Below are 27,268 nucleotides of genomic sequence, written 5' to 3'. Positions count from 1 at the left end.
TCTCAGTGAAAATTCCCACAATGTGAAAGAGAATGTAGTTTCTCATACGTCAATAAAAATTTAATGTGATATGTCTTTTAGTGAACTGTGGGACCACCTTCTTTTGTGGGAATACTGCCAGTAAACAGTTGTTTCTGAACTTCCTGGAAACCCTCTCCCAAATGCACCCAATGGTTCCTCAGTCCATGAAATCCCATCCACGCACGTTACCTAGATTCAAATGCAATCACAATCATTTCCACAAACAGCTGCACAAACTGCACTCTGTGAAGACTCCTTTCTGTTCTTCTATGATACCCATACAATATTTTCTTTGACGTATTACAAACAGCATGAAATTACACCAATGCTGTCATGGAAATTTGCGGATCTTGGCCATCCTATGCTGACTAGAGTTATGGACATGTTAGCATTGCAGGGTACAGAATGATATCACCTGCATGTGTGAAAACACGGTCCTTAATAATAATGATCTGCACCATTTATATATCAGTGTTATTAAGCCTGTTATGTGGCACAAGATAAAGAAAAGTACATAAACAAAAGAGGAACAGATGGTTTAGTCTGTAAATAAAATTCAGGTGTTAATCTAATTTTACATTATACACTCCTGGAAATGGAAAAAAAAACACATTGACACTGGTGTGTCAGACCCACCATACTTGCTCCGGACACTGCGAGAAGGCTGTACAAGCAATGATCACACGCACGGCACAGCGGACACACCAGGGACCGTGGTGTTGGCCGTCGAATGGCGCTAGCTGCGCCAGTTTGGCATAAGGAGCTCCATCGCAGTCTTTAACACTGGTAGCATGCCGCGACAGCGTGGACGTGAACCGTATGTGCAGTTGACGGACTTTGAGCGAGGACGTATAGTGGGCATGCGGGAGGCTGGGTGGACGTACTGTCGAATTGCTCAACACGTGGGGCGTGAGGTCTCCACAGTACATCGATGTTGTCGCCAGTGGTCGGCGGAAGGTGCACGTGCCCGTCGACCTGGGACCGGACCGCAGCGACGCACAGATGCACGCCAAATCCGTAGGATCCTACGCAGTGCCGTAGGGGACCGCACCGCCACTTCCCAGCAAATTAGGGACACTGTTGCTCCTGGGGTATCGGCGAGGACCATTCGCAACCGTCTCCATGAAGCTGGGCTACGGTCCCGCACACCGTTAGGCCGTCTTCCGCTCACGCCCCAACATCGTGCAGCCCGCCTCCAGTGGTGTCGCGACAGGCGTGAATGGAGGGACGAATGGAGACGTGTCGTCTTCAGCGATGAGAGTCGCTTCTGCCTTGGTGCCAATGATGGTCGTATGCGTGTTTGGCGCCGTGCAGGTGAGCGCCACAATCAGGACTGCATACGACCGAGGCACACAGGGCCAACACCCGGCATCATGGTGTGGGGATCGATCTCCTACACTGGCCGTACACCACTGGTGATTGTCGAGGGGACACTGAATAGTGCACGGTACATCCAAACCGTCATCGAACCCATCGTTCTACCATTCCTAGACCGGCAAGGGAACTTGCCGTTCCAACAGGCCAATGCAAGTCCGCATGTATTCCGTGCCACCCAACGTGCTCTAGAAGGTGTAAGTCAACTACCCTGGCCAGCAAGATCTCCGGATCTGTCCCCCATTGAGCATGTTTGGGACTGGATGAAGCGTCGTCTCACGCGGTCTGCACGTCCAGCACGAACGCTGGTCCAACTGAGGCGCCAGGTGGAAATGGCATGGCAAGCCGTTCCACAGGACTACATCCAGCATCTCTACGATCGTCTCCATGGGAGAATAGCAGCCTGCATTGCTGCGAAAGGTGGATATACACTGTACTAGTGCCGACATTGTGCATGCTCTGTTGCCTGTGTCTATGTGCCTGTGGTTCTGTCAGTGTGATCATGTGATGTATCTGACCCCAGGAATGTGTCAATAAAGTTTCCCCTTCCTGGGACAATGAATTCACAGTGTTCTTATTTCAATTTCCAGGAGTGTATATATATATATATATATATATATATATATATATATATATATATATATATATATATATATATATATATATATATATGTTGTCTGCATATAGTCTCCCAAGACAATGAGTGATTTGACTATCCATTACACTTTGATACAAAGACTTCTTTATGCATCTAATTTGCAACTGCAACTACTTAAATATGACTCCACTTACAGAAACTCGTTGTTCACCATTTAATTATGTCATCATTTTTGCTACACTGCTGTTAGTTTTCTTATGAATCACATTATCCTTAAATTTTTATTTGATAAGGTAGATTCCTCAGTAAATAATACTAATCCACAATTAATGTCACTGAGTAAAAAAATTTCTTTTATTTATATTTTTCAGGTGACTGTGTGGGGTGACTACGGGAGAATCGAGGGCAAGAAAGTTTTCATGGGCGTTGCTCAGATAATGTTGGATGACCTGAATCTGTCCAACATTGTGATTGGCTGGTACAAGTTGTTTGGAACCACATCATTGGTTAGTGGGCCCCCTTCGCTCGGCCTGTCTCGACGCAGCTCCCTAGCTAGCCTAGATTCCCTCACTAGTCACTAGCCTCTAGAGGAGAGACCCTTTCCCCACTGAGCATTTCCTGACTGCACTTCTGTACTGCCTGACTGCCCAATGATGCCCCAGTTCACACATCAAACAGAAAAGAAAAGAAAAAAGTTAAAGCCTGGTGTTGATGCAGATGATGAGTTGATGGTGATACAGCAGCTAACTGATTTTTGAAAACAGTAGGTATTAACAATCACCACTTTCCAAAATTTCATTGTGCCAGTACTATAAATATATAAACTGATCTCATATATTTACGTGTAAACTGAAAAGTATGAATTTTTTAAAATAAATAATTGCTTTTAAATATCATTCAGTCCACTGATTTGGCTTTGAGGAGTAAGAAATAGAAATTTCCTCTTATGAAACCGATTTTATGAAAAACTGTTTTGGGGAAAATTCCATCAATGATGGTGAATGAATACCATTTTTTTCAACTAATTTTGATAGCTATCTCATTTTTAACAATTCTGGGACTCATACTTCCAAAACTATTTCATTTATTTTAAACCTATCTTTCCTAAAAGATTTCTCCTTTTACCCATGTATTTAAATTCCTGGAATACTGGGAGAGAAACTAGCTTGAGCCAGAAGAATACTAATTTTAAATGAAGCACATATCTTGTTAGAAATGATGGTTTGAGTTACGATAGTTTGCTACTCACCACATACAGGAGTCAATGAGCAGCAGATAGGCACTTAAAAGCAGGATAAGTCCTTCATTAGATTTGGAAAAACACACACACACACATTCATACCCACATAACTCAATGAACATGCCACTTTCATCTCTGTGCACTGAAACTGAAGATGACAGTGGCTATATTGTGTGTATGAATGAGTGGGTGTTTTTTCTAAATCTGAAGAACGATTTTATCCATTATCTTAGTGTACTTTTAAATGCACTGTTATCTGTGCCCATCTGCCACTCAATGCTTCCTCTGTGTGGTAAACAGCAATCTAACTTAATTCATATCATCTCTGATTTTTCATTTTTTGTCATCTTATTAAAAAACTTAGATAGGAATAGTGAACAACTAAATTTAGTTTGGCACTACTGCAGTGAGCAGTAATTTTTAATTCATGTACTTTAATATTAAAATAGTAGCATGTGAGTAAATCTTCATCTTTCTGTGCCAGCCTGGTAATTTACTTAATGATTATGCAAAATGATAAGAGAGTAGGGTCTAGCTTTTTAAAGGATCAATTTAATTTGCTCTTAATGACTGTGGCAATAAACTTCCTCATCATTAAATATTTAGAGACTCAGATGAGTCTGTGTAATATGAGAAAAGAGAACTTTATAAATCATTGCTCTGCATAGAAAGTTGCTTATTTTAGCAGCTTCTCAGGAAATTGTGCTGGAACATACACGTTTTTTAAAATTTACCTTAATCAAACTCTTGTGGCCTTTACTGTCCAGTTAACACACTACATGAAGCTGATTTCATTATTAATATTATGAAAAGGAAACTTGGTATTCTCCATATAGTGGAGATGCTGAGCTGCAGATAGGCACACCAGAAAGACCATCACAATATAAACTTTTGGCCAACAAGGCCTTTGTCGAGAATGGACAAAACACACACACACACACACACACACACACACACACACACACACACACAGCCTCTGGCAGCTGAAGCCACTGCCATATGGTGATTAGCAGTTTTCCTTTTCATAATATTGTTACATTCCATCCTGGATTTTTTATTGTCTGCTTTATTATTAATGTGCTTTTATATTATTTTTAACATCTATATAAGATGATATTATTGCATGCTTTCTTTACTTACTACAAAAATTTTTAGGCTGCATCATGAATTTGCTGAGATCTAAAAAGAGGATAACTCTGATAAATATCTTAAAGAAATGTTGAATAGCTAAACCAAGAGTTATGGTGCCTATTAACCAACTGTATTGAATTTTATGTCTAGAAATTTCATTACCATAGAAATGTTACACTTACATTTCACTGTTACCTTTTTCATCTTTGCTGATAACCTCAGTGTCGAGCACCCTGAAACTCATTCCTCCTTTCTTTTTCATTTTGGATGTTCATCCACATAATATGTCAGTGAAATTAAGACAAATACTATAAGTCATCAGTGAATGTTTTCTGGCATTGATGTACTTGTATTTAGGACTTATCTGCTTGCAGGCCTCTCATATCAAAAGCCAATATTATAGTTTTGTCAGATCATTCTAAGTTTACAGCGCCTCATTTATATGTCTTAAGTAGAATATGGTGGCAATAGTTGGTACTTGATGGATGCCACATCTGAAGTTTCCCCATTCTAAAGTTAGTGTAAGAATAACTTAAAATAAGCCTCTATATTCTGCTGCTCAGTCTTGCAAGATTAATATCATTTAACAGCATAGTTTCCTGACTTGTCTAATAATTTTTTCCATTTCGTTCCTTCAGAATTTCATTATTGCAACACATGGAAAATTTCACTGCAGGATTTCAATTGCAGAAGTTAAATGAAAATGCCACATATAAATTACTGTACATTTCCTGGTTGTATATTCAGTTGCAACCTATTATCCAATAATTTTTCAGAAATCTAATAGGAAAGGTATTGACATGTTTTATGGTAATACTTAGCTGCCTCCACATTTGGAGATAGGTGATAGTACCACATGTTCCATAGTACCTAGTAATACAACCTACATCCATAGTTTACTATTGAAGGTAGTTCTATATATGGCCTTTCACATCTTAAAAATATGCTAATAATCTGCTGAATATATCTCTATAGACAAAACACTTACACCACTAATTTCCATTAAACTGTACTTTCTCAGAATTATCTGTGTAATTATGTACTGAGAACTGAGGCGATTGACATATATATCAACGGTCTGTATTAGTAAATGTGTTTTAGCTGTCAACCGTTACATGACAAGGAAATTACAGAATTCTTTTGTGGATGTGCACAGGTCTTTGTATGGGGAGTTGCTGCTTTGTTTGGTCTCAACCATTCCTTTCTTTCTCTTATGTTAGCATAAAGACACAATTTCTCATCAACAGTAATGTTACAGAATAGGAAAGGTAGGTGCTGTTCACTAGCTAGTAGATGTTGACCAAGTAGAGATGCACATGTGGTCACCCACTGATTTTTGTGATTTAGGCTTACAGCATGGGGTACACATACACCCAATTTTTGAAAATGGTACGTGCTGATAGAATGATCACAGTTCATCACATGTGCCAGTTCTCGAGTACACTGACAGTCATTGTGGATTAATGCATGTAAACAATTTTCATCAAAGGTCTTCCTGAACATGGAGATTCACTAATGTCAAAACAATCCTCCTTAAAAAAACAGGAAACCATGTCAAAATAATCCTCCTTTAAAAAACAGAAAACCATTTGCTTATCATTCTGTGTCCAGTGACATTATCCCCATACATGGAGCATATGTTTTTGGCTGCCTCCACTCTTGTCAACCTTCTATTGAACTCAAACATAAGAATATGTCAGAAATGTTCCAATTCTCAACTTTGCACTCCATTTTCTAGCATTCACAGCTCCAGTTACTATGTCCAAATGACAATATATAAACTCAAATAGAAACAGTGAATTACAAATAAAAAATGAAAGTTGAGAAATAAACACATAGTATCCAGAATACCAACATGAAAAACCAACCCAGTAATTAATTAAGAATTCATATCCAGAATCACTGTTCTAACATTTTACATGCACCTGGAAGAATGATGGAACCAATTGTATTCAATTATACAGTTGATGTGTAAGCCTTTTACAATACTCACACTTTTTTATATAATTTAAGATATAATACATCACATTTTATTCTCAAACTTACTCTCTCTCTCTCTCTCTCTCTCTCTCTCTCTCTCTCTCTCTCTCTCTCTCTCTCTCTCTCTTGCTGTGTGTGTGTGTGTGTGTGTGTGTGTGTGTGTGTGTGTGTGTGTGTGTGTGTGTGTGTGTGTGGAGGGGGGCAGGGGAGGGGGGGGGGGAGTTGTTGGGTGAATGGATGGGTGTTTTTTCCTCTGCTGGCTCAGCAAGTAAAGTACAATCTTTTATGCCTTCATCGGCCTTTGACTATTAGGCGAAGGTTGCTGACAATGCCAGTTACTTTCGGTATTGCTGCAGTGGCTGAAGACTGTTATCCACTATGCATTACTTGCCACGCCATACATTAATAAAAAAAAAAAAAAAATCATGCAAACAAACTATTTTATCCCTCCCGTTATAACATGATTTATGAAATCATTGCTTATTGGCATTCACTGCTTCAAAACTTCTGTCATGAATTGTTGTTGCACGAATTAAGTTCCATGGTTTCTGTATGGCTACACTACATTACTCCCCCTTTAGCACAATGATTCAGGGTATTATATCTATTGTAACTTGTTGTCTTTTCAGTTATGTCAGATCATACATCCCACTCGTAACTGAGTCATTGTGTTTATAATTAACTGTTAACATAATAGCTTTTCGGCATGATATATTTTCATTCTACTCAGAGTTAATGCACTTTTTTGAAAACATTCACATTTGTTGTATCTTCAGTCTTTCCTAACATTTCAACACACTGACTGGTTGCTTTTAATTGCAACACATTCATATTTGTATTCAATACCATGGAGCCTATTGTCATTCTTGTTTTACTCCCACTGTATGATCACAGTAAACTAAATATTTAAACTACACTTGTGGTAGCATCTAGATTTATTACATATTACAGCAGCTGGCCTACCAAGAGCTGAAAATTTGACCTTTATGTATTGGGCACACCAGTGTCTAATTTACAGTTAATCACCCATTTTAATGCATTAGCTTGCTTTTATATATCACTTGTCATGACTAGTCATTTTTCTGATTCTTTCTTTAGACATTTTTATCTGTGTTCTTTAGTAGTATATTGAGCACTAATATACCGGCTTGTTATAATTAAAGTGCAGGTACTCACAGAGGTGCAGTTTTGACTGTAATTATCATATGGCAGCAAAACTTAGTGGATATTACAATGTGTTAATGCAGAATTGATTTACGCTGGGAAGAAAATTAGTTCCAGTTTTGGCCACAAGGTGTAAATCTGGCACTGCGAATGTAAGAAAGACATTTAGAAATGTTTCTGTATGTAATGAATTAGTAATGGGACATGAGCAGAAGAGGGCAAACAAGTGAGTAAAGCATGATGTTGATTTTATTATTAAATGCTGCTCACACAATTAGTTCAGTATGAGCACTGGAGACGTCGACAAGGTGCTGCATCTATAAAATGAAGTGATCATTGGTTGCTCACAGCAGTTTCAGTGGAATCTGAGCAACATGTTCCTGTCCCTGTTCCTGTATACTGGCCTTCAGATCAGGTACACACTGAACATGTCCTGGTAAACACATTCTTTTAGATATCACCAGAGCCAAAATTCACAAGGATTCAGAAAAAGTGATCTTGCAGTCATGCATCTGGAAAAGCTCTGGAGACAACACATTTTTGGAAGCTTGCATTAAGAAGATCTTTCACTGGGCAAGCGACATGAGGTGTTGCCCCATCTTATATGAAAACCATGGTTTACACACAGTTGCACTCTTCAAAAACAGAAATCACTTGCTATACAATTAGGTCTCAATAAAATGTAGATGTCGCAGTACACCTGACTGGCCCTCTGATGTATACTCTTCAAGGAAGAATAGATCAAGAATAATTGTGTTTGTGCGTCCATACCACACAGTCACATACAGCTAGTGCAATGGCTCTTTACGCACAACATATACAACTATACCCCAAATTCGACAGTTCTTCCTGTAGTGTAAAATGTGCCATGTCAGATTATATAATACTGCCTGGCCACATGTCATCAACGATGACCCATGCCAGAAACCAAAGAACAAATTCAAAATGTTCATGCAGATCGTAGAGTTTCATTGGCTGCACTGTCTGGGTCTTATACTCTGGATCTTATACAGGTACCAGTGGAAAATAGACCACAGAAAAGAGACCACAGAATTTTCTGTACTGCTGACCATGGCATTGGCAATTCTCGTGGCACTGAACAAGCTACCAGGGCACATGCTGCATGGTCAGTTACAGCAACAGCACTCTCCTCAATAACGCCTACTGATATAAGATGCCTTCCTCTTCCATGTGCCACACCAAACTCATCCTTGATTTTGAATTTCATTATCATCTTATTTAAACCATTTAACGACATTGGGCCTCTCCTCAGACCTTTCACTCAGTGATATTTTCACAGTGGAGCGCTGTAATTGCTATTGTTCACATAAAATAGTTTCACTAACAGCGCACAGTCTCTCTTCTCAACAGCCATAATGTTCACTCATGTTATAGCTTGCCAAATGACATTGTGAATGTCATACCTTCATATAAACATTGCACAGATTTGTCAGGTGCCAATGTGCATCCCGTGTACACAACTGGAACTCACTGTCTTTCCAGTGTCAAACAGTTCTGCATTAATGCAGTAGCATGTCTATCAAGTTTTGCTGACTTATGGTGATCGCAGCCCACACTGGATCTCCATGTGTGTATAACCCAGTGTATGTATATGCTGCACTTACAGTTTTATAATTTCTTTTCTATGTCTTTAGCAATTTATTACTTCTACTTCTACTTCTACTTGATTACTCTGCAATTCAGATTTAAGTGCTTGGCAGAAGGTTCATCGAACCACAATCATACTATCTCTCTACCATTCCACTCGCGAACAGTGCGCGGGAAAAACGAACACCTAAACCTTTCTGTTCAAGCTCTGATTTCTCTTATTTTATTTTGATGACCATTCCTACCTATGTAGGTCGGGCTCAACAAAATATTTTCGCATTCGGAACAGAAAGTTGGTGACTGGAATTTCGTAAATAGATATCGCCGTGACAAAAAACGTCTTTGCTTTAATGACTTCCAACCCAACTCGCATATCATATCTGGCACACTCTCTCCCCTATTTCGAGCTTATGATTCTCTTTCACTTCACATCTTGCTGCAGAACTCATGGGTTCATCTATATTCCACATGCATAATTAACTAAGATCTAACACTTTATTTTGGTTCTTTCAATGATCTAATTCACAGGTTCTTTGCTCTTCTGCAGTCTCTGTCTACCCATCAGAATTAACTTGCTGTTAACACCGCACTGCAGCAGAATTCAGAACTACATAAGATTGTATTAGGTTACAGTGGTATCTTAATGAGAATATGTTAAGTATTCATGTGTAATAATATTACTCTAGCAGAATGTATTATTCATTATTTTGTGTTAATTTTCTTCCTATATTTAGCCTTACATTACTATTTTGCTGATTTAGTGTAATTTATGTTTGCCTTGAAAATGGCGGGGTGTTCTCCCGCCGAAATATCGGCGGTCGCTGAAAGTGTTACCTGGCTGAATTCCCGGAAGTTATTTGAAATCTTTCTCAAGTTAGAATGTCATATCTGTCTTCCTTTCACATCAGTCCTGTGATCTTAATTCATTGATAATGATTTCATAACCAAACTTGGCTTCAGCTTATTCATACTTAACTAATGCACACTCCAAGCCCACTAACATACTATGAAACAAATCTTTTCAATAATATATATCTCCCTTCCACCAATCTAAACTAAATGAGTCTCTTGGAATGTTTTGTTGTCTAGGCAAAACATTACCATTTTTGTAACTTCAGTTTACTTTTTTATTACTGCAAGACAATTAACCCACATCATAGAGAATGGCACATACATTGAGTGTAACTTCTTAGTTACAGCAATTATTATTCAGAGACTCACGTGGTCAGCTTGGTTTGTTGTGTACAACTATAAAACACTTTGTGACATACCTGGTCATAAATCAGCTTGTAGTTCCTTGATAACAGGGATAATTGGCTGAAAATGTGGGTGTGTATAGCAATATTGGTATCCAGTTATGTGGTACACACACACACACACACACATATTTGGTTTCACAGTTCTTACTTCAATAAACGTCGTTCTTACTTCAATAAACGTCAGACCCACCTCACTGAGTTAGTTATGGCCAGTCCTTGTCGTAATTAAGTAATTAAGTCTCATTTACTTGGTATGCACATACTGCACCTTCTAATTATATGACAATAGTCATGGTGCAGTATAACCAAATAAACCTACAAAAATCTCACTCAGATGAGCAATATGTATGGCAGTTATATATTAAAGTTACCAGCAATCATTGTTAATTGCCCTTCTTCATTGTCCATCTTCTTATTCACAACACATCATTGCACCATTACATTATTGCAGTTCTGATTGACACGGTTTCCACTCTCAAAATCTTGGAACAGACTTAACTTAAAAATGCCTTCAGGCCCAGTGCATATACAGGGTGCCCATAAAGTAAGTATCCATTTTCATTTTCCAGATGTGCTATAACAAAATAAACATTATATTTAGAGAGAGTAGCTAATACTGTTCAACATGTCCACCTTCATTGGCAACACACTGTTCCTGTCACCATGTGGTTGCGTGGAACACGCGCTGTAACATTTGAGGGGTTATTAGCAAGCATACCTCTCATATTTGCCATTTCATTTTATTCAAATGTGTCACACTGGTAGCGTAAACTCTGCTCTTGATGAAACCCCACCAAAAAAGTCCAGAGAAGTGAAGTTGAGGGAGCGAGCAGACCACATGCGACCTGCAACTCTTCCTATCCACCTGTTAGGGAAGATCTCATTCAGGTAGTCCTAGACAATGTTTGCATAGTGGGGTGGTGCCTCATCTTGTTGGTACATGACAGAGGCAAGGATACCATCCTGTTCCAACTGTGGCTCCAAGAACAGCTGCAGTATGTCCAGGTAGGTTGCTCAGGTAATTACCTGAGCAATTACCTTTTCAGCAAACACAAACGGCCCATAGATCCCATCTTTCATGAGACCAAGCTACACATTGACTTTGGGAGAGTCCCTTTGCCACTCAGTGCATTCATGAGGTTGCTCCTCTGCCCAGATCCGGCAGTTGCGTTTGTTGATGAACATAACATGATTCATCAGGTCCTCCTCGGCTACAGCCTCCAACACATCAGGACACATAGCTGCTCATGCCACATGGTCTTCATCCTCTAGCTGGTGAAACACCTGGATATGACATGCCTTCATTTTAAGCATGTAGTGAAGCACTTTCCACACTGTGGATTCTGGCATGGATAGTTCATGACTCAGCTGGCGGTAGATGCCGTTGGACTTCTTTTGATAGCTTCCTTCACACACTGTACAGATTGTGGGCTGACCGGTGGTCTCCCAGTGTGTCTCTCATCAGCTACAGAGCCTGCACACCAGAATTTGTTGACGAGCTTCTGAATGGCAAGTCTTGTAGGGGCATCTTTCTGATACATTCTCTCAAACAGCCTCAGGACCTCAGCATAGGTTTTGCCACGTAAATGATGTTCCAGAATTGTGATGTCTATTCACAGCACCTGCAACAGAAATAATCCACATGTACATTTTCTGCAAAATGGATACTTACTTTATGGGCACCCTGTATAGCTTTGCAAAGATGTCCCTCATACATTAAGGAACTTTATATGAATCTGTGTGCCTTTTTATATGAATCTGTGTGCCTTTGTCTGAGAATATTTCTCTGTCAGTGGGCTTATTCATTTTTATTTTCTTATTATTGTGTCCAAAAAACCCCTTTAACTCTATCCATACCCCTGTCACAGTGAGAATAATTGGCAAACTTGTAATTAGTTTTCTCTTGCCTTTCGAAGGTGGGCTCTTTTGAATTTTCCTGTGTTTTATGCCTTTGTACATGTTCTATATTTATCCTTAATACTCTTTATAGTTAGGGGTCCTTTAATGCTATTGCTTTAGGGTGTTTCATTTCTAATACTTCCCATGTACCATAGATCTGACTGCTGAAATTTTTACACTTCATCTGTAATTTATCGTTATGCTCTTGTGCTCGAGCCATAACCAAGTTCCCTACCTCAAAAACAGGAAGTCTCGAAGTTTTATTATGTGCATTTAATCTTGTGTTTGTGCTTTGTTTGAGGTGTTGTCCTACTATCTCCTCCATTACTAGGCTTTCCTCAACTACATTTTGGTGGCCGTTTTAATTTACTTATCAGTGACATTACAGCAGACAGTTTGCCAATAACTGCTCCATTTGTGAATCCTGTACTTATGTGTGGTCACTCATTTAATAGTGTTTCAAATTCCTTAACTTTTTGTTTCCACATACTGTGCCTATTTGTACAATATGTCTGACATAACCATGCTGTCTCCTTCATTATACCTTCAATGGGATGTCTGTGGGTGAAATTTCAAAATTTTTATATGCTTCACTCCTTGTTCCTCTACAAACTTCCTAAATTTTCCACAGATAAACTGACTTTGAATTATATACCAAATTTAGACCAGCATTCGACTATTTCCAGGATATATTCAGCTCCTCCCTTTCGTTTTGGTAACTTGTCATAATTGTCAAGGGCACACAGACCCCACATACATTTGGGAATTACAGGAAAAGCATCATTGACCCACGGTGTCCAAGATGTTTTGTCCTTTTTCATACCAGACAGGTCCTGATCTGGGTTTTAACTGTCCTTCCCAGACTTTTACAAAATAATAAATTATTCATTTGCATAAAGGACTCTTTTTCCCAAAATATCCATAGCCACAATGGATATAGTGAATTACTCAATGTCATAATTGCTGAGGTACACAGATATCTTGAGATACCTTTACTTTTACCATAATAAAAAATAATCAAGCCACATGCAAAGTTTAAGAAAGTTTTCTTTAAACTGATTATACATATTTGGAAGACAATGCCATCTTATGATATAAAAATTATGGTTCCCTTCCTTAAATTATGAATTCTGTGCACCTATTCTTCCTGGCAAATGGTTAATTACATCGTCAATAGGACAATCAATGTCAGGGTGAGTGTTCAACAGAGCTCAGCCATTAAGTCGATCCTTCTTCATTGTCTTTGTACGCTGCTATGTTGAAAAACTTCTTTCTACTGTAGCAATAGATGCAAGTAGACAAGCAAATATTTTGTACAGCATGTGCAAAGGAGGATAGTCACATCTAGGACAAACAGACAATGCTTGCATAACAGAATCATGACCATTAAGGTCATTTCTGATTGTTCGCTTGTATTGAAGAATCTCTCCCATTAGTCTCTTTTTAATCACAAATAGTGATTTTTCTTCATGAATACTGTTCAGTTAAGCACTGATTCAATTTATGTGCCAGATCATTACCGTCATGTTTCAGTAGTTGTGAGGGCAAAAGTATGTTGAATTTTAAATGATAAATATTTTCTTCAGCAAAACATTCTCTCATGTCATTCATAATATGGTCCAGTGTTGGAATCAAAACAGTTCTTTTCCCACATGTCCTAGCATCATCTTTATGATCGCAGTTGTCCCTGTGTCTTTGTTGCCTGTAAGATGAGGAAGACTCATCTCCACATCTAACTCTTCCACGACTGTCTTCGCCTCTTCAACAATAGGAGCAAAGTGGCTATCAGCATTAGCTCTCATTCCGCTGTACACCATGAGCATCAAATCTAATTTTGCTTTTGCCATCGCCACATCCAAGCTAGGGTCTTGTAAGATTTTGCTGACTGGATATGTTATGCTCATAATGTCACTCATTGTAAACAGAGTGCTAATAAACTTGCAATTAGAGAGAGCTCAAAGGAGAATTTTGGCTTTGGCAGCCATTGTTATATCCCTCCAATATTGTATTTCTTTAAGAACTTTGCAGACTGTTCTGAGATCAGCTGCAAATTGAATAACAAATCATGTCACTCAGCCCATCTTGTTTGACAATGTGACTGCAGCGAGTGTTTTAGGTGACACTTCAGCGTTGTAAACCACTTGCTAGACACTGTAAAGAACACTACTACTTCTTCAATAGTACCAAGTGAGTTTCTCACACTGGTAACTTTGCAACTGCGAGAGATAGAAAGGTTGAGATGATGACTTCGACACAGTGCTACTTGTGCGTTGATAGCTTTCTTTATTATTGTAGCCACAGCTCCTTTCAATTCTGATATATTAACTGAGCCAACATCACAGCCTATACCCACAAAGTTCTCTAGTGACAGAGAGAGGCTTTCCATTCTCCTCAGAATCGTAGTACCTAATACTTCACCAGTAATGCTACGCTCTTCATCTTGACTCTCTTGAGGTTCATCGTCAATGTTTCCACTACAATCATTGTCTTTATGGATGTATATGGAACTTAAAAATCTTTCATGTAATTTGCCGTCACCATCAACATAAAATGGCTCTGAGCACTATGGGACTTAACATCTGTGGTCATCAGTCCCCTAGAACTTAGAACTACTTAAACCTAACTAACCTAAGAACATCACACACATCCATGCCCGAGGCAGGATTCGAACCTGCGACCGTAGCAGTCGCGCGGTTCCGGACTGAGCGGCTAGAACCGCGAGACCACCGCGGCCGGCACCATCAACATATCTTGCAGCTAAACTCAGTTGGGCAATGTGGGCTATGTCCATAGTCGCATCAAAGATTGTGCTATAATAATGAGAATCATTGATTTCCTCCAGTATTCTTGATGACATCACTGTTTCACAGCATGAAATAAGTTCATTACACGTTGTTTTACTTATGTAAGTGGCGTTCACTTTAATGGTCTCAAGGTGATGTTTTAGTTGCAAATCTCCAGCAACAATTCTAAATCTTAGAAGAGCTCTAAAGTTTCCCTCATTAGTCACTATACTTTCATGATCATTTTCGTTTTCTAATAGACTCCCATCATCTCTATGCCCCTGCAGAGGAATATTTAGCTTTCCTTGAAATATGGTTCTTTTTATTACAGGTACAAGATGGTCTCTGTTTTCCCTAATGCTTTCCATTCTCTGTCTTGACAATTGATTTATGACCTCAAGTTTGCATTTGTCTTGTGTTGCCAAAAATAATTTTGCATCTGCTGATGCTTCACTGTGGTACTTGAGCTGAGAGTGGGTCTCAAGGTCACCATCTTTACCAGTAAGTTTAGCAAACTTTGTTAGTGGTTCAGTCACAAGTTTCTTGGTGATAATGGATGTCTGTATATGTGATAGTGTTTTTCCAGCTAAGTGGTGAATGGAATCTTCAGATGTTTCTACTTTTCTTTTTCTTGTTGCAGAACGATCCATTTTATTATATTGTTATGATGTAGGTAAATTAGATGCCAATTATTCTCGAATAACACTTTATTCGACCAGAAAAACACTAGTACACTTAGCACCAAAACACACATGGTCACACTCCACGTATTTCTAATATCACTAAGCACAACACTGACTAAAGTGCATGGTAATAGCCAATAATTGCAGCTGTTCACTTTTATCACTTCTAAGTTATCGCAATGATTGTAGCTTTCAAACTGACTACCTGGCAGTGACCTGCTTCCCTTATATATGTGGCTTGGTTGTTCCGAGAACATTCACTGTCAGAATGTTCACTTCCAGACTTTTATGGAGTGTGAACAAATAACAAATACCTGCTGTGAAAGCAAGCCAATATGTACCTTACGACAGATAACTTAAGGACGAGTTTCCAGTGATGACGTCATCCAGCAATTTATCTGTGTGGAACTTTTAATGTCAATTCCATTACTTTCTATTGCATTTGATAGAGGGCCTATATAGTAACATTGTGTTTTTAGAAATCTTCTCGTATTACTAGTTAAATGTGGGAAACTATTGTTATGTTACTAGCAAAAGTATTGTTATGAGTCTTGTAACAATATTTTTACTAAGAAATTACTATGAATTACTATTATTAATAGTTCACAATCAACTGATCTCTCACTCTTTACTAATCTTCACACTTACACTTACTACAACAAGGAATTTTTACTTATCATTCTTCGGTCTTAATATTTCTGCTTCTGAGTGTAAACTAGCTTCCTATTCAGTGAATAGCCCATACTTATAATGCTACATATTGAATGTTCTCTGTACAATGAAACAGTAGAATATTCGTGACTTTTCTCGACCAAATGCCAGACAAAATAACATATCAAGATCGCTAAAATGACTGTGCCTTTTCTTGTAGGTATGTGTTAGCTACTTATGTGCCAGATAGAAATGTATAAAATATGATGACATGGATACACGTGCTTCATAGGAAAGTAAAACTACTCAATAACTCGATTCAGTCAAGTCAACTGATGAAAGAAATGAATGAATAGCATGAGGGCTGACTGGCGGGGGTGGTGCGGGTGGCAATGTGGATGGCTCCACAGGGGGGGGGGGGGCGTGCACCCTGTGCATCCCCCATATGTATCCGCCACTGATTTGGCCTCCACTAACAAATGGCACTTTTATTTCTTTACCATTTATAAGTCCTGTTAACCATTTGCTAACGAAATCTAATATAGCTGTGTACTTAATTAACCAATCTATACCTGACAATATGGTATATTTAACTCAAGAATGAATGTTCACCAGTTATCATGTCTAATTTAATTGCTAACAGCACTTCTTCCTTTGCCAGTTTTCCTTTTATTCCTGTAATCCCAATAACTTACACTCCTTCACCCTGTAAGTGGGTAATTCCCTTGTACTCATATCTTTTGGTAGAAATCTTTAATTAGGACATGTCACTTCCAAATCTAAAATAATATGCCTTTTTTGCCCTCCTACTAAGCCAGTTGTAATAGGATTTGTTACTTCGTATTTTGTTTTATTTTTGTTCTCTTCCAAAGTCCTATCCGCAATTGCTTTCCATGGTCTGCCATTTCTATTCCTACAGTGGGTCATGTATTTTAAATGTTTTGGTTCCATGGTATGGCCCCAGCCAAGAGACTTTTGTTGTTTCCCTCATTATTGATTATAGTCATTATTATGTGCTGTTGATTGTTAGTTTGTTTATTGTAACACTGTTATGACCAGCAAGAAGCATTTTATCAATGTTTGTCCTCTGTTTTTAAATTTTGTTTCACAATACTGGCTACTGACAATACTGCCTTGCCCTTTTGTATTACTTCAATTGTCCTGCCACCCATTTCAACCATGTCATGACCACTCTTCTTCTTTGTCTTCTTCATGTATCTAACTATCCTAGGTAACAAAACAAGTTCCTACTCTTTGAGTATCCCTTTGCTAGAAGTTTAACATATTCAGTTACAGGTAATCTATGTCTTAGAACCTTGATTAACTGGTTTTTGCTCACCGGCTTATCTAAGAATTTTGCATTTTCTAAGTACTGTTTAAAATATTTCTTATAGCTTCCCCATTTCTTGCCATATGGTTTAGATCTGACATTTCTAGAACCATTTCTCTTGATCCCCACAATCTGAATAGTCAGCAAAATTCTTTCCAAGCAGTAAAATCTGTCACATTACATGTCCACCATCCTGGTGCACTATCCTCCAATTTTCACATTGCACACTCTGTCTTCTTTTCATCACTCCATGTAGCTGGTAAGCCTCCTTCAAATGACTTCAAGAACAAAACTGGATGTACTCCATTCCCTGGATTAAAGAAAGGTATTTTCTTTGACCATCTGTCCCTGTTTTCTACCCTCTGCTCATCTAGAAATGTCCTTAAGAACTGGCCAAGGCTCTGCTGCTATCCATGTTACTATTTTCCAGAAATCTCTTGGGACAACTATCTATACTACTGGCTTGGGTGGCTACCACTGCATTTCACTCCAGTTCCTTGTATCAAAACACTCCCCACTGTTCAAACAGTTGAATTGTCAGCTGTTCCCTTTCCCTTGTCGTAGCTTTTGGGTTGTCCATATTCTATGTTTTGGATTCCTGTAATACATAAATTCTCCACCTTCCATTTTATTTTTTTGCAACTCTCTATAATCAGTGTCCCTTTGTGATTTAAAGTCATCAGTTTACACTATCAAGCACTCTACACTATCCCCCAGTCTTATTATGTTGTTTTTCTGCATGTCCTCCTGTTCTGTTTTGGAATCTTCCCATGAAACATTCATTACTTCCCTAAGTTGCTTAACTATATTATTAAGACTTTAACAAACTTCCTTAACGTCTTTCTCCACATGCATCTCTTGACCTCTCCTTAAAGTACTTATATCTGTTGCCAATTCTTCTTTAATGTGATTCATCACTTCTTTATGTATTTTGACTTCTAAAATATGCTCATCAAGTTTTTCTGTATTCTTATTTACCTTTATTGATAGTTTGTTGTTCAAATTAACTGTTTGTTCCTTGACAGACTCTTTTTCTGTCCCAGATTCCCAAATGAGTACATTCATATGTTACCAACCCTTATATAGATTTTCCTTTGTTTCCTTAAAACTACTATCTACTTTGGAATCACAGCTACTTATTTGAGCATTGCAGAATCTAAGCCTGCCTTCACTTCCTTAAGATTATCACTGATAATTATCAATCAATGCATAAACTTTGTGTAATACTCACTTCTTTTAAAACATACAGTACAATACATCAAGTTTTAGTCTCACATTTTTTTGTTTAATTCACTGATTCAGCAAATAAAGTGCAACTTTCAGTGTCCACTCCCTTCATCGGCCTCTTGCTGCTAAGTGAATGTTTCCAGCAATGGCAGGTACTTACGGTATTGCCGTGATTGGCAAAGACTGCCATTCACTGTGCATCACTTGCTGCACAATACATGAAAACCACACAAACAAACTTTCTAATCTGCTCTATTACTACACCATTAATAAATCATCATTTATTGACATTTGCTGCCTTAATACTTCTCCCCTTGATTCTTTGTTGTGGGAAATAAGTATACGGTTTCCATACTCTCACACCACAAATTCCACAAAAATTGCATGGCATTCTGCATGGACAAGCTATCCACCTGAATGAATGACTATTGTCAGACTGTGACTAAATGTCAGTCAGACCACCCAGCTGCAGAACAGAACATGCTGTGCAACATAATGCTGCTGATGTATATGGCTGCTTCACAATCCACGTAATTTGTGTCCCATAACCCCTCCTTCAGTGTCACTTTTCTTTTCTTTTCTTTTTTTATTTAGCAGTTGGGAACACTGCCTATAAGACTTCTTTCTTTCCTGTAATTCCCTGGCCATAATTTTGCTGGTCCCTGTGCCTCACATTTCTTCACAGTTCTCCTTTTGTTCCTGCCTGACTCTATTCTCCTGTTTTCACGGTATCCTCTCACTACCCATGTTTCTTTCTTACACACACTAGATCATTACATGGAACCTTTCTCTTTCTCTTTGTCTTTTTTTAGTAATTTGCATCCTTTATCCTGAACATTCCCTTTTATTCATCATCTCTCCTATCTCATTTTTGTCCTGTTCCTTTCTGTTTTCACATGCCTCAACCCCCGAATTTCCCCAACACTCACCCCATCTGAAATTACTACACATCCCTGTCTGGCAGTAATGGCAGGAGAATATAGTCTCTCTCTCTCTCTCTCTCTCTCTCTCTCTCTCTCTCTCTCTCTCTCTTTATCTCTATCTCTATCTCCCCCCACCCCCACCCCCACCCCCACCCCCTCTGTCTCCGTCCCTCCCTCTCTCACTGAGTGTGTGTGTGTGTGTGTGTGTGTTGTGTGTGTTGTGTGTGTGCACTGACATGCTCAAAAAATGAAGTGATTTTCTGCATTTTCCCAAAATTACTTTGCTGCTTAGTTCTTCCCCTATCTAATGAGTATCCATGTATTATAATATACATATTATATTCAATCATGGATTTTTCATTAATGCATATCTCCTAGAATTTGATGGACACCTTCCCACATGCTTTGCTTTAGAGTGCCCAACAGTAATTTGCAAAAGAATGTTTGAATTTTCTTTTGTGTACCCAAATTGACTCTTTGAATCAAATTGACCGTCTGTTCATTAGGACCTGAAAATTCAATTGACATTTTATTTATGTTTGCAGCAAATGCAAATTCTTAGATGAAAAATCAAGTTGTTAGTAGCTGTTGAATTACATCTCCTTATCACTATAGTCAAGACTATTGCTGAAAAAAAAGACACAAATAACCATTAGTAGTTGCAGTTGATTTCATACAGAAATGCAGGCACATACATGTAGAGCAGATTAGATGTTATTATTTTGTGAAATGAACAACACTGCAAGAGGCTGGAGATTCTAAATTTATCCCTGTACCAAAGCACGCAATACATAAAATGAGATAAAGGAAGATTAACTGGGTCAACCTGTTGACTCTTTTGTCATTTATTCAACTTATTGACAGAAACCACAGTCATTCAGACTTTCACGCAAAATTTTCTGTCACTCTCATGATGAATGCGAGCCATCAAAGATGTGGATAGAGTCACATTTTGCATTACCTGGCAAAAGCAGTTTACAGAGGCTACTTCTGTAAAATATCATCTAATTATGAATTGGGGTAATTTAATCACATAATCACACCAAATAAACTTATCATTTTTGCAATTTTGTATTTTTTCAGTAAGGCAAAGGCATAGAACTAACATATACACACAGTCTCCATAAGGAAGGAAAACTCCTTTATCAGGACAGACACAAGGTGAGGGATTAGGAAGGAAGTTCTCCCAGTCTATTCATTGTGTCTCTCCACATCAAGTCCTTGACACCCTGCCTGTAGACACAAGACAAGGAACAGATGCTACCAAATAAAATTTTATTAAGATTGTACTTGATAAAGCAGTTCTTGTGTAATTTACTTGATTATCTGTACAAGGAGGACCAAATACCTGTTAGTAGACAAATACCTGTTAGTAGAAAACAATAGGCTTCATCCTTATTGTGTATTAACTGATACAGTTATATTCTTGTAAATGTTAAGCTCGCAGCATCTAAATGGTGTAATAAAGGTATCATCTTTTATTGACATAATGAGTTTTGTGTATATATTGTCATCATCTGGAGCTTTTATATATCAACTAAACAATTTTCTTTATACATATCACAAAGATAGACAGTTATTAATGGCAGTTAATATTATTATCATCTTCTTGTTGATGTGGCTGTCTGTGCGAATATATAAAAGGCAGTTTGTTTTTATGTCATATACCTTTCACTCCCTTTTTTTTATGAAGCATCCTCAGTGGCCTGTAATACGTATTAGTGGCCAAAAAGTTCTCAGATTTATTACCGCATTATAGTTGTTATTATTATTTTATATAGTTGTTATTATTATTTTATATAGTTGTTATTATTATTTTATAAATAAGTAAGGAATTACTTTTTTTGAGCACATGTATCACAATGTTAAATTACTGCTTGGTTAGTGAGTGTTTTACTTTTTGTACATGTTTCCCGTATGTATCTCATTGTTCGTTTTGTGACATGTTCAATTTTCTTTACGTAAACATATACATAGATAATTAAAATAGTCACTAACCATACAAATACTTACGGATTAGAGGTGACCACTCACCAAAAAGCAGATTGTTGAGATGTCAATAGTCATACACAAATGAAAGAAAATCTGCTAGCTTTTGGAGTTATCGTTTGACAAACTAGAGTATAATACACACAGAAAACACACACAACATACATATGCATGTACATGGTGCCAGCTGGACTAACAGTGTTAATATTGTATTTTCACAAGTGGACTGACTACTGTGATGGGGATAGTGTCCAGTGGGGTGGGTAGAGGGAGAGGAAGGCATGACGCAGGGAAACGGACTGAAGGTAGAAGGCTAGCAGCTCTGAGGGAGACTGCTGTTTTTCCAGCTATGGATGCAGGAGGGAGGAGTGGCAGGTATATGGACTAGGCTTGTAATGCAGTGTTTGGTCAGGAGCCGCACATGCTGAAGGTGATGTGGGAGTGTGAACTGGGTGAGGCTGATGGGATGGAGAAAGAGGAAACTGTTGGTTTGAGTGTTTGGGGACAATGGGTTACCTGAGACAGAGGCAAGGATGACTATGGAAGCGGAGAATGTCTTTTAAGGATAACCTTCATTTCATAGTTCAGAGAAGCTGGTGGTGAAGGGAAGCATCCTTATGGCCCAGGGCATGAAGCAGCCATTGAAACTGAGTGTAAAGTGCTCATCTGCATGTTGTGCCATCCAGTTTGGCTGTAGCCATTCACCTTAGTGAACACCTGGTCGGTAGCCATAATCTGTGCACTGTTTGTATGCATCAGAGTTAGTAGATGACATGGCTGCTTTCACAGTAGACTGCTTTCACAACCTGGGCCATCTGCATCCTTCCCGCTGCCACCAGCTTCTCTTAACTACCCTTACAACACATCCTCCACTTCCATTATTATCCTAGCCTCAATCTCAGGTAACCATGCACCGTCCACTCAACAATTTCTGCTTCCTTCATCCTGTCACCCCCTCCTAATTCATGTCTTCACAACACCTTCAGCCCCTACAATTGTGCATTACATGCCTAGCCCATGTACCTGCCTCTCATCTATTCCCAGCCAGAAAACCAGCTGCCTTCATCTGAGCCACCAACCATCCACCTCCTGCCCTTTTCCCTGCCATCCATCTTCCTCTCCCTCTAACCATCCCACCCAGCAGTATTTCCACCACAACCTGTCCACCTGCCGAAATATTAGTCCAGCCACACCTTGTAGGGACATAGGCATGTGTGTGTGGCATATATCTGTGTTGTGTGTGTGTGTGTGTGTCATTTCTGTTAACATTTCACTGTAGCTCATTAAAGGATAACTCAGAAAACTACCAAGTTTTCTATCTTTTGTGAGTGCCTATTGACAACTCAACACTTCTGCATTTCAGTGACTGGTCTCCTTTAATCCAAAATTACTTATCTTCTACAAGAGATTTCTTACAATTGTCACTAACCATACAATAATTTAATCTTACTAACTTGTGGTCCAAAAATGTGTTTCTAGACCAGGGGTTTAAAAACTATATGTCACAGCTCACAGGGGCATCACTGCCTTACAGTAGAGGTGTCGTGATGGTTTCATAAAATTAATAATTTGGTTTATTTTCTTTCTGAGTAAAGGAACAATGTGTGCACTGGGAGTGATATATGGTGTGCTGATAAGTAAGTGTTGTTACTGTGGCAGCATGGCAGATGGCAGTCAAATCGTACTATGTAACTCATCTGTTATTATTCAGTACCAATCAATCTGAAGAATACTTTTGCCAAATGCAGATCATTTTTAATGGTTGTTTGTCTTCTGTGATTCATGGTTGTCTTCAGCTTCAACAAGTTTTTAAATGTAAATACAAAACATTATATTTCAAATGCGTCATGCTGTTCTAAAGACATGAATAGATGAAAGTGCAGGAAGTATGTTGACAGTTAGTTGGATTTTGGTTTTATGCATACTATTGTTAAAAATGGAGAATCAGTATGGTGTGTCATTTGTTGCAAAACCCTAGCTACTGAAAGTAGCTTTCGAATAGAATGAAACCACATTTGGAGTCAAATCACAGTAGTTTGGTGAACAGAACATGAGAGTACTGTTCTCACAAGTTAAAGCAATGACAAAACAAAACAAATTCACTAAACAACCTACAGTTCCTGCCATGGCTTTTCTTTTTTGCAAAGTTGCCTGTCATGTAACAAAGAATGAGACACGTCGCACCATAGTGGAAGATCTTATCTTACCCGCTGCTCTGCACGTGGTCCCTGTTATGATAGGTGAGTCAACTGACAAGCAACTGGCAGGTGTGCCTTTGTCAGACAACACTATTGGTCATCAAATACTTAATATAGCCATTGACATCAATGATCAGTTGGTTGAAAAACTGAAAGGGTATGATGATTTCACTATTCAACTGGATGAATCTACAGACAACCACAATGATGCTCTTCTAATTTGTTACATATAGTTTATACACAACAAAGAATTTCACATAGATATTCTTTTCTGCAAGACAGGAACTCTTTCAATGAAAGCTACAGACCTCTTTGAGATACTACACTTTTTGAAAGAAAGTAACATTAATCAGGAAAACTGTGTAGAAATGTGTACAGATGTAGGTCATAGTGTGCTGGCTGTTACACCGGATTATAAGCTCCATCTATAAAGATGTTCTTCATGCTATCTGGGTACCGTTTTATTCACCAACCAGCCCTGCATCCAACATCATGAGCCCTTTTCTTTATGAGGTTTTTCAGTGATCAAAGTTGTAAACTTTATTAAAAGTCAGCCATTCAATTTGAGATGTTTTCAACAAATGTGCATTGGTATCCGGGTTGACTACATTCCCTAATTTGTTACGGTAACTCTTGTTGGCTTTCATATGTGAATGCCTTGAAAATGGTGTTTGAACTCAAAAATGAACTTTACTCTTATTTTCTTAATGAGGAACATTTGTGTTCTGAGAAGTTAGTAGACAGTGACTTTGTTTTGATGCTGGCACATCTTTGTGACCTCTCTGAAGAACTCAATTTCTTGAATGCATCATTTCAAGATAAAGAGACCAACATCCTGCAACTGCCAAACAAAATTTCAACCTTCAGAGAGAAACTACTGTTTTGGAAGAAAAATTTGGGTGATAAAGATATACATTAGGTTTTTTCAGCTCTTCACACAGTTTTAGAAGTCAATCGCTTTCTGTCGAGCAGTTGTAGATAGTGTAATTGAATTCAGTGATTTCTTTCTGAAATATTCTTCAGGAGAAGTTGATCAACATAACTGGATTGAAGATCCTTTCAGTACATAACTTCCATAAATACTTACCACTGACAAACAAGAGCAGTTTATTAATATTTCTTCAGAAGCTGCATTGAAACTGAAGTTTGTTTCCTCATCACTGTTTGAGTTTTGGAGCTTGGTGAAGCAGGAGTATCTGCAAGTAGGTAATGAGTCTCTATGACACTTTCACAACATCCTTTTCATGTGAGGTAAATTTTTCAGCATTTCTGATCATCAACTTGAAATATAGATTGCATAGGAATATGAACAAACAGATGCGAGTTGCAAATTTCAATATTGTGCCAAGGTTTGAAGAACTATTGATGAAGAAACAAACTCAACGTACCCATTCATTATGATGTCGGAAATGTAAGAAATGTAAAGATCACTTATGGATTAGGTCTTAGGCCTGTCCTGACTGGCCAAATTCTGCCTACAAGACAGTATGAGAAGTGATCTGTGATCAAGGCACATATGTCCAGCTTGTTGCCAATTCCTCCAGATGTTAATGGCAGAAGATGAATCTGAATGATACTGCTGCTTCTTTATTCAAACAGCAGCTCCTCATTTAGCCTCAATGGAGTGAATAGGCCTTGTTCTAGACCTCCTTACCTCAGAAAAATCCTGGGATATAATGGGAATAAAACCTGGATCCTATGCCACAGAAGGCAATCACACTAACCATTTAGCTACGGAGGTGTAATAACATTAAAAGTTGATTAAAATGTGTTATGTCCACAGTTAATCAAGAAATACTCTTGTTCACATTAAGGGAGTCGTAGACCCAAAAAGTGTGAAAAACACTTCTAGATTAATAGAAAACTGTAACATATCTGGAAACATAGTATAACACATTGTAGTCAGAAATCTTTTAGTTTGCAGTAAAAGATCATTAGATTAATGTAAGAGCTATATCAAAGACCATCATGCAAGCCACTATTTAGGGAAAATATAATACTACCACTTCCATGTATTTATATACTGGAGAATGTAATTATTATAGAAAAAAACTAAACAGCGGCAGTGCAAGCACGACCCATAATGAATCAGTACATAGCTACCAAAAAAGACAAATAAATGATGTACATGTACAACAGACAAACACAGCACTATTACAGGAAGGCATGCTCCACCCTGGCATCAAATTGTACAATGCATTACCCAAATCCACAAAAATAATAATCGACTTAAACAAGTTCAAATCAACTATGAAGAATTACTTGGTTGAGTACTGCTTCTATACAGTAAGGGAATACATTGAAAAACAAAACTGCCTCACCAATTAAGACTGTTTTTATAAAATGTGTAGAGTAAGAAAATATTGTATAATTTTCTGTTTTGTTTACAAAAAGGTGTATGAAAAAAAGAAAAAAATTAAGGAATGTGCATTGTAATTAATGAATGGTCCATTACCTTTTGTACAGTGTACAATCCTAGATTCACAGGACCAATAAATAAATTATATACATACAAAAAACATGTATTACAGAAAGCAAAACACATATACAGTAAAAACAAACAGCCTTTTGTTTTGTTGCATACCTTTTGTTTTGTTGCATGGCTGGACTACATCTTCAAGAAGATAATAATAACAATAATAATAATAATAATGATAGAGAAGCAACTAAGTAACAATGCAAAACTTGAAAATGATGACAATTTTTAACATTAGGTACATTATCAGAGTTTATAGTAGTTTATCTTCATAACTATTTTTTTATTTACAGTGTGGCTCTTTTGTGCTGGAATCTGTCAGAAATAATGTATGAAAAATAATGTGCTACTAAATATTTTAAATGCTTCCATAGCTAGCTGTATTCTTAAATATACTTAGGTATTTTGTTGATGCGAGTAGATATAGGCACAATTTCAGACAATAACAGTAAATTAGACCTTAATGTTATTATGAGGGTGGTGATCCAGGGGATCATAGGATTTACTAGCAATATTACGAGGGTAATCCCAAAAGTAAGGTCTCCTATTTTTTTATTGGTACATAGACCTGTTTATTTCTACAATGGTTTACATCAGTTTACAGCTTGAGCATTTAGCTATTTTTTGACATAATCACCATTTCTGTCAATGCATTTTTGTAGAAGCTGTGGCAGTTTTTTGTGCCCATGTCATACCAGCTCACAACCATGCTGTTCAGAAAGTTATGAACCTCT

At 38.0% G+C, this 27,268-nt stretch overlaps 1 protein-coding gene across 1 annotated transcript in view; it reads left to right on the top strand.

Moving 5' to 3' along the window:
* LOC126457260 (regulating synaptic membrane exocytosis protein 2) overlaps nt 1-27,268 on the top strand; it is a 1,246,504-nt gene that overhangs the window by 1,130,182 nt on the left and 89,054 nt on the right. Inside the window, exon 23 of the mRNA XM_050093425.1 lies at nt 2,365-2,499. Within this exon, the coding sequence (XP_049949382.1) occupies nt 2,365-2,499 (135 nt within the window). The remainder of the gene's footprint in view (nt 1-2,364; nt 2,500-27,268) is intronic.

Source organism: Schistocerca serialis, chromosome 2 (assembly GCF_023864345.2).
Source record: "Schistocerca serialis cubense isolate TAMUIC-IGC-003099 chromosome 2, iqSchSeri2.2, whole genome shotgun sequence".
NCBI lineage: Eukaryota > Metazoa > Arthropoda > Insecta > Orthoptera > Acrididae > Schistocerca > Schistocerca serialis.
Note: the sequence above shows the minus strand (reverse complement) of the source record. Positions and strands in the feature narration are given on the sequence as shown.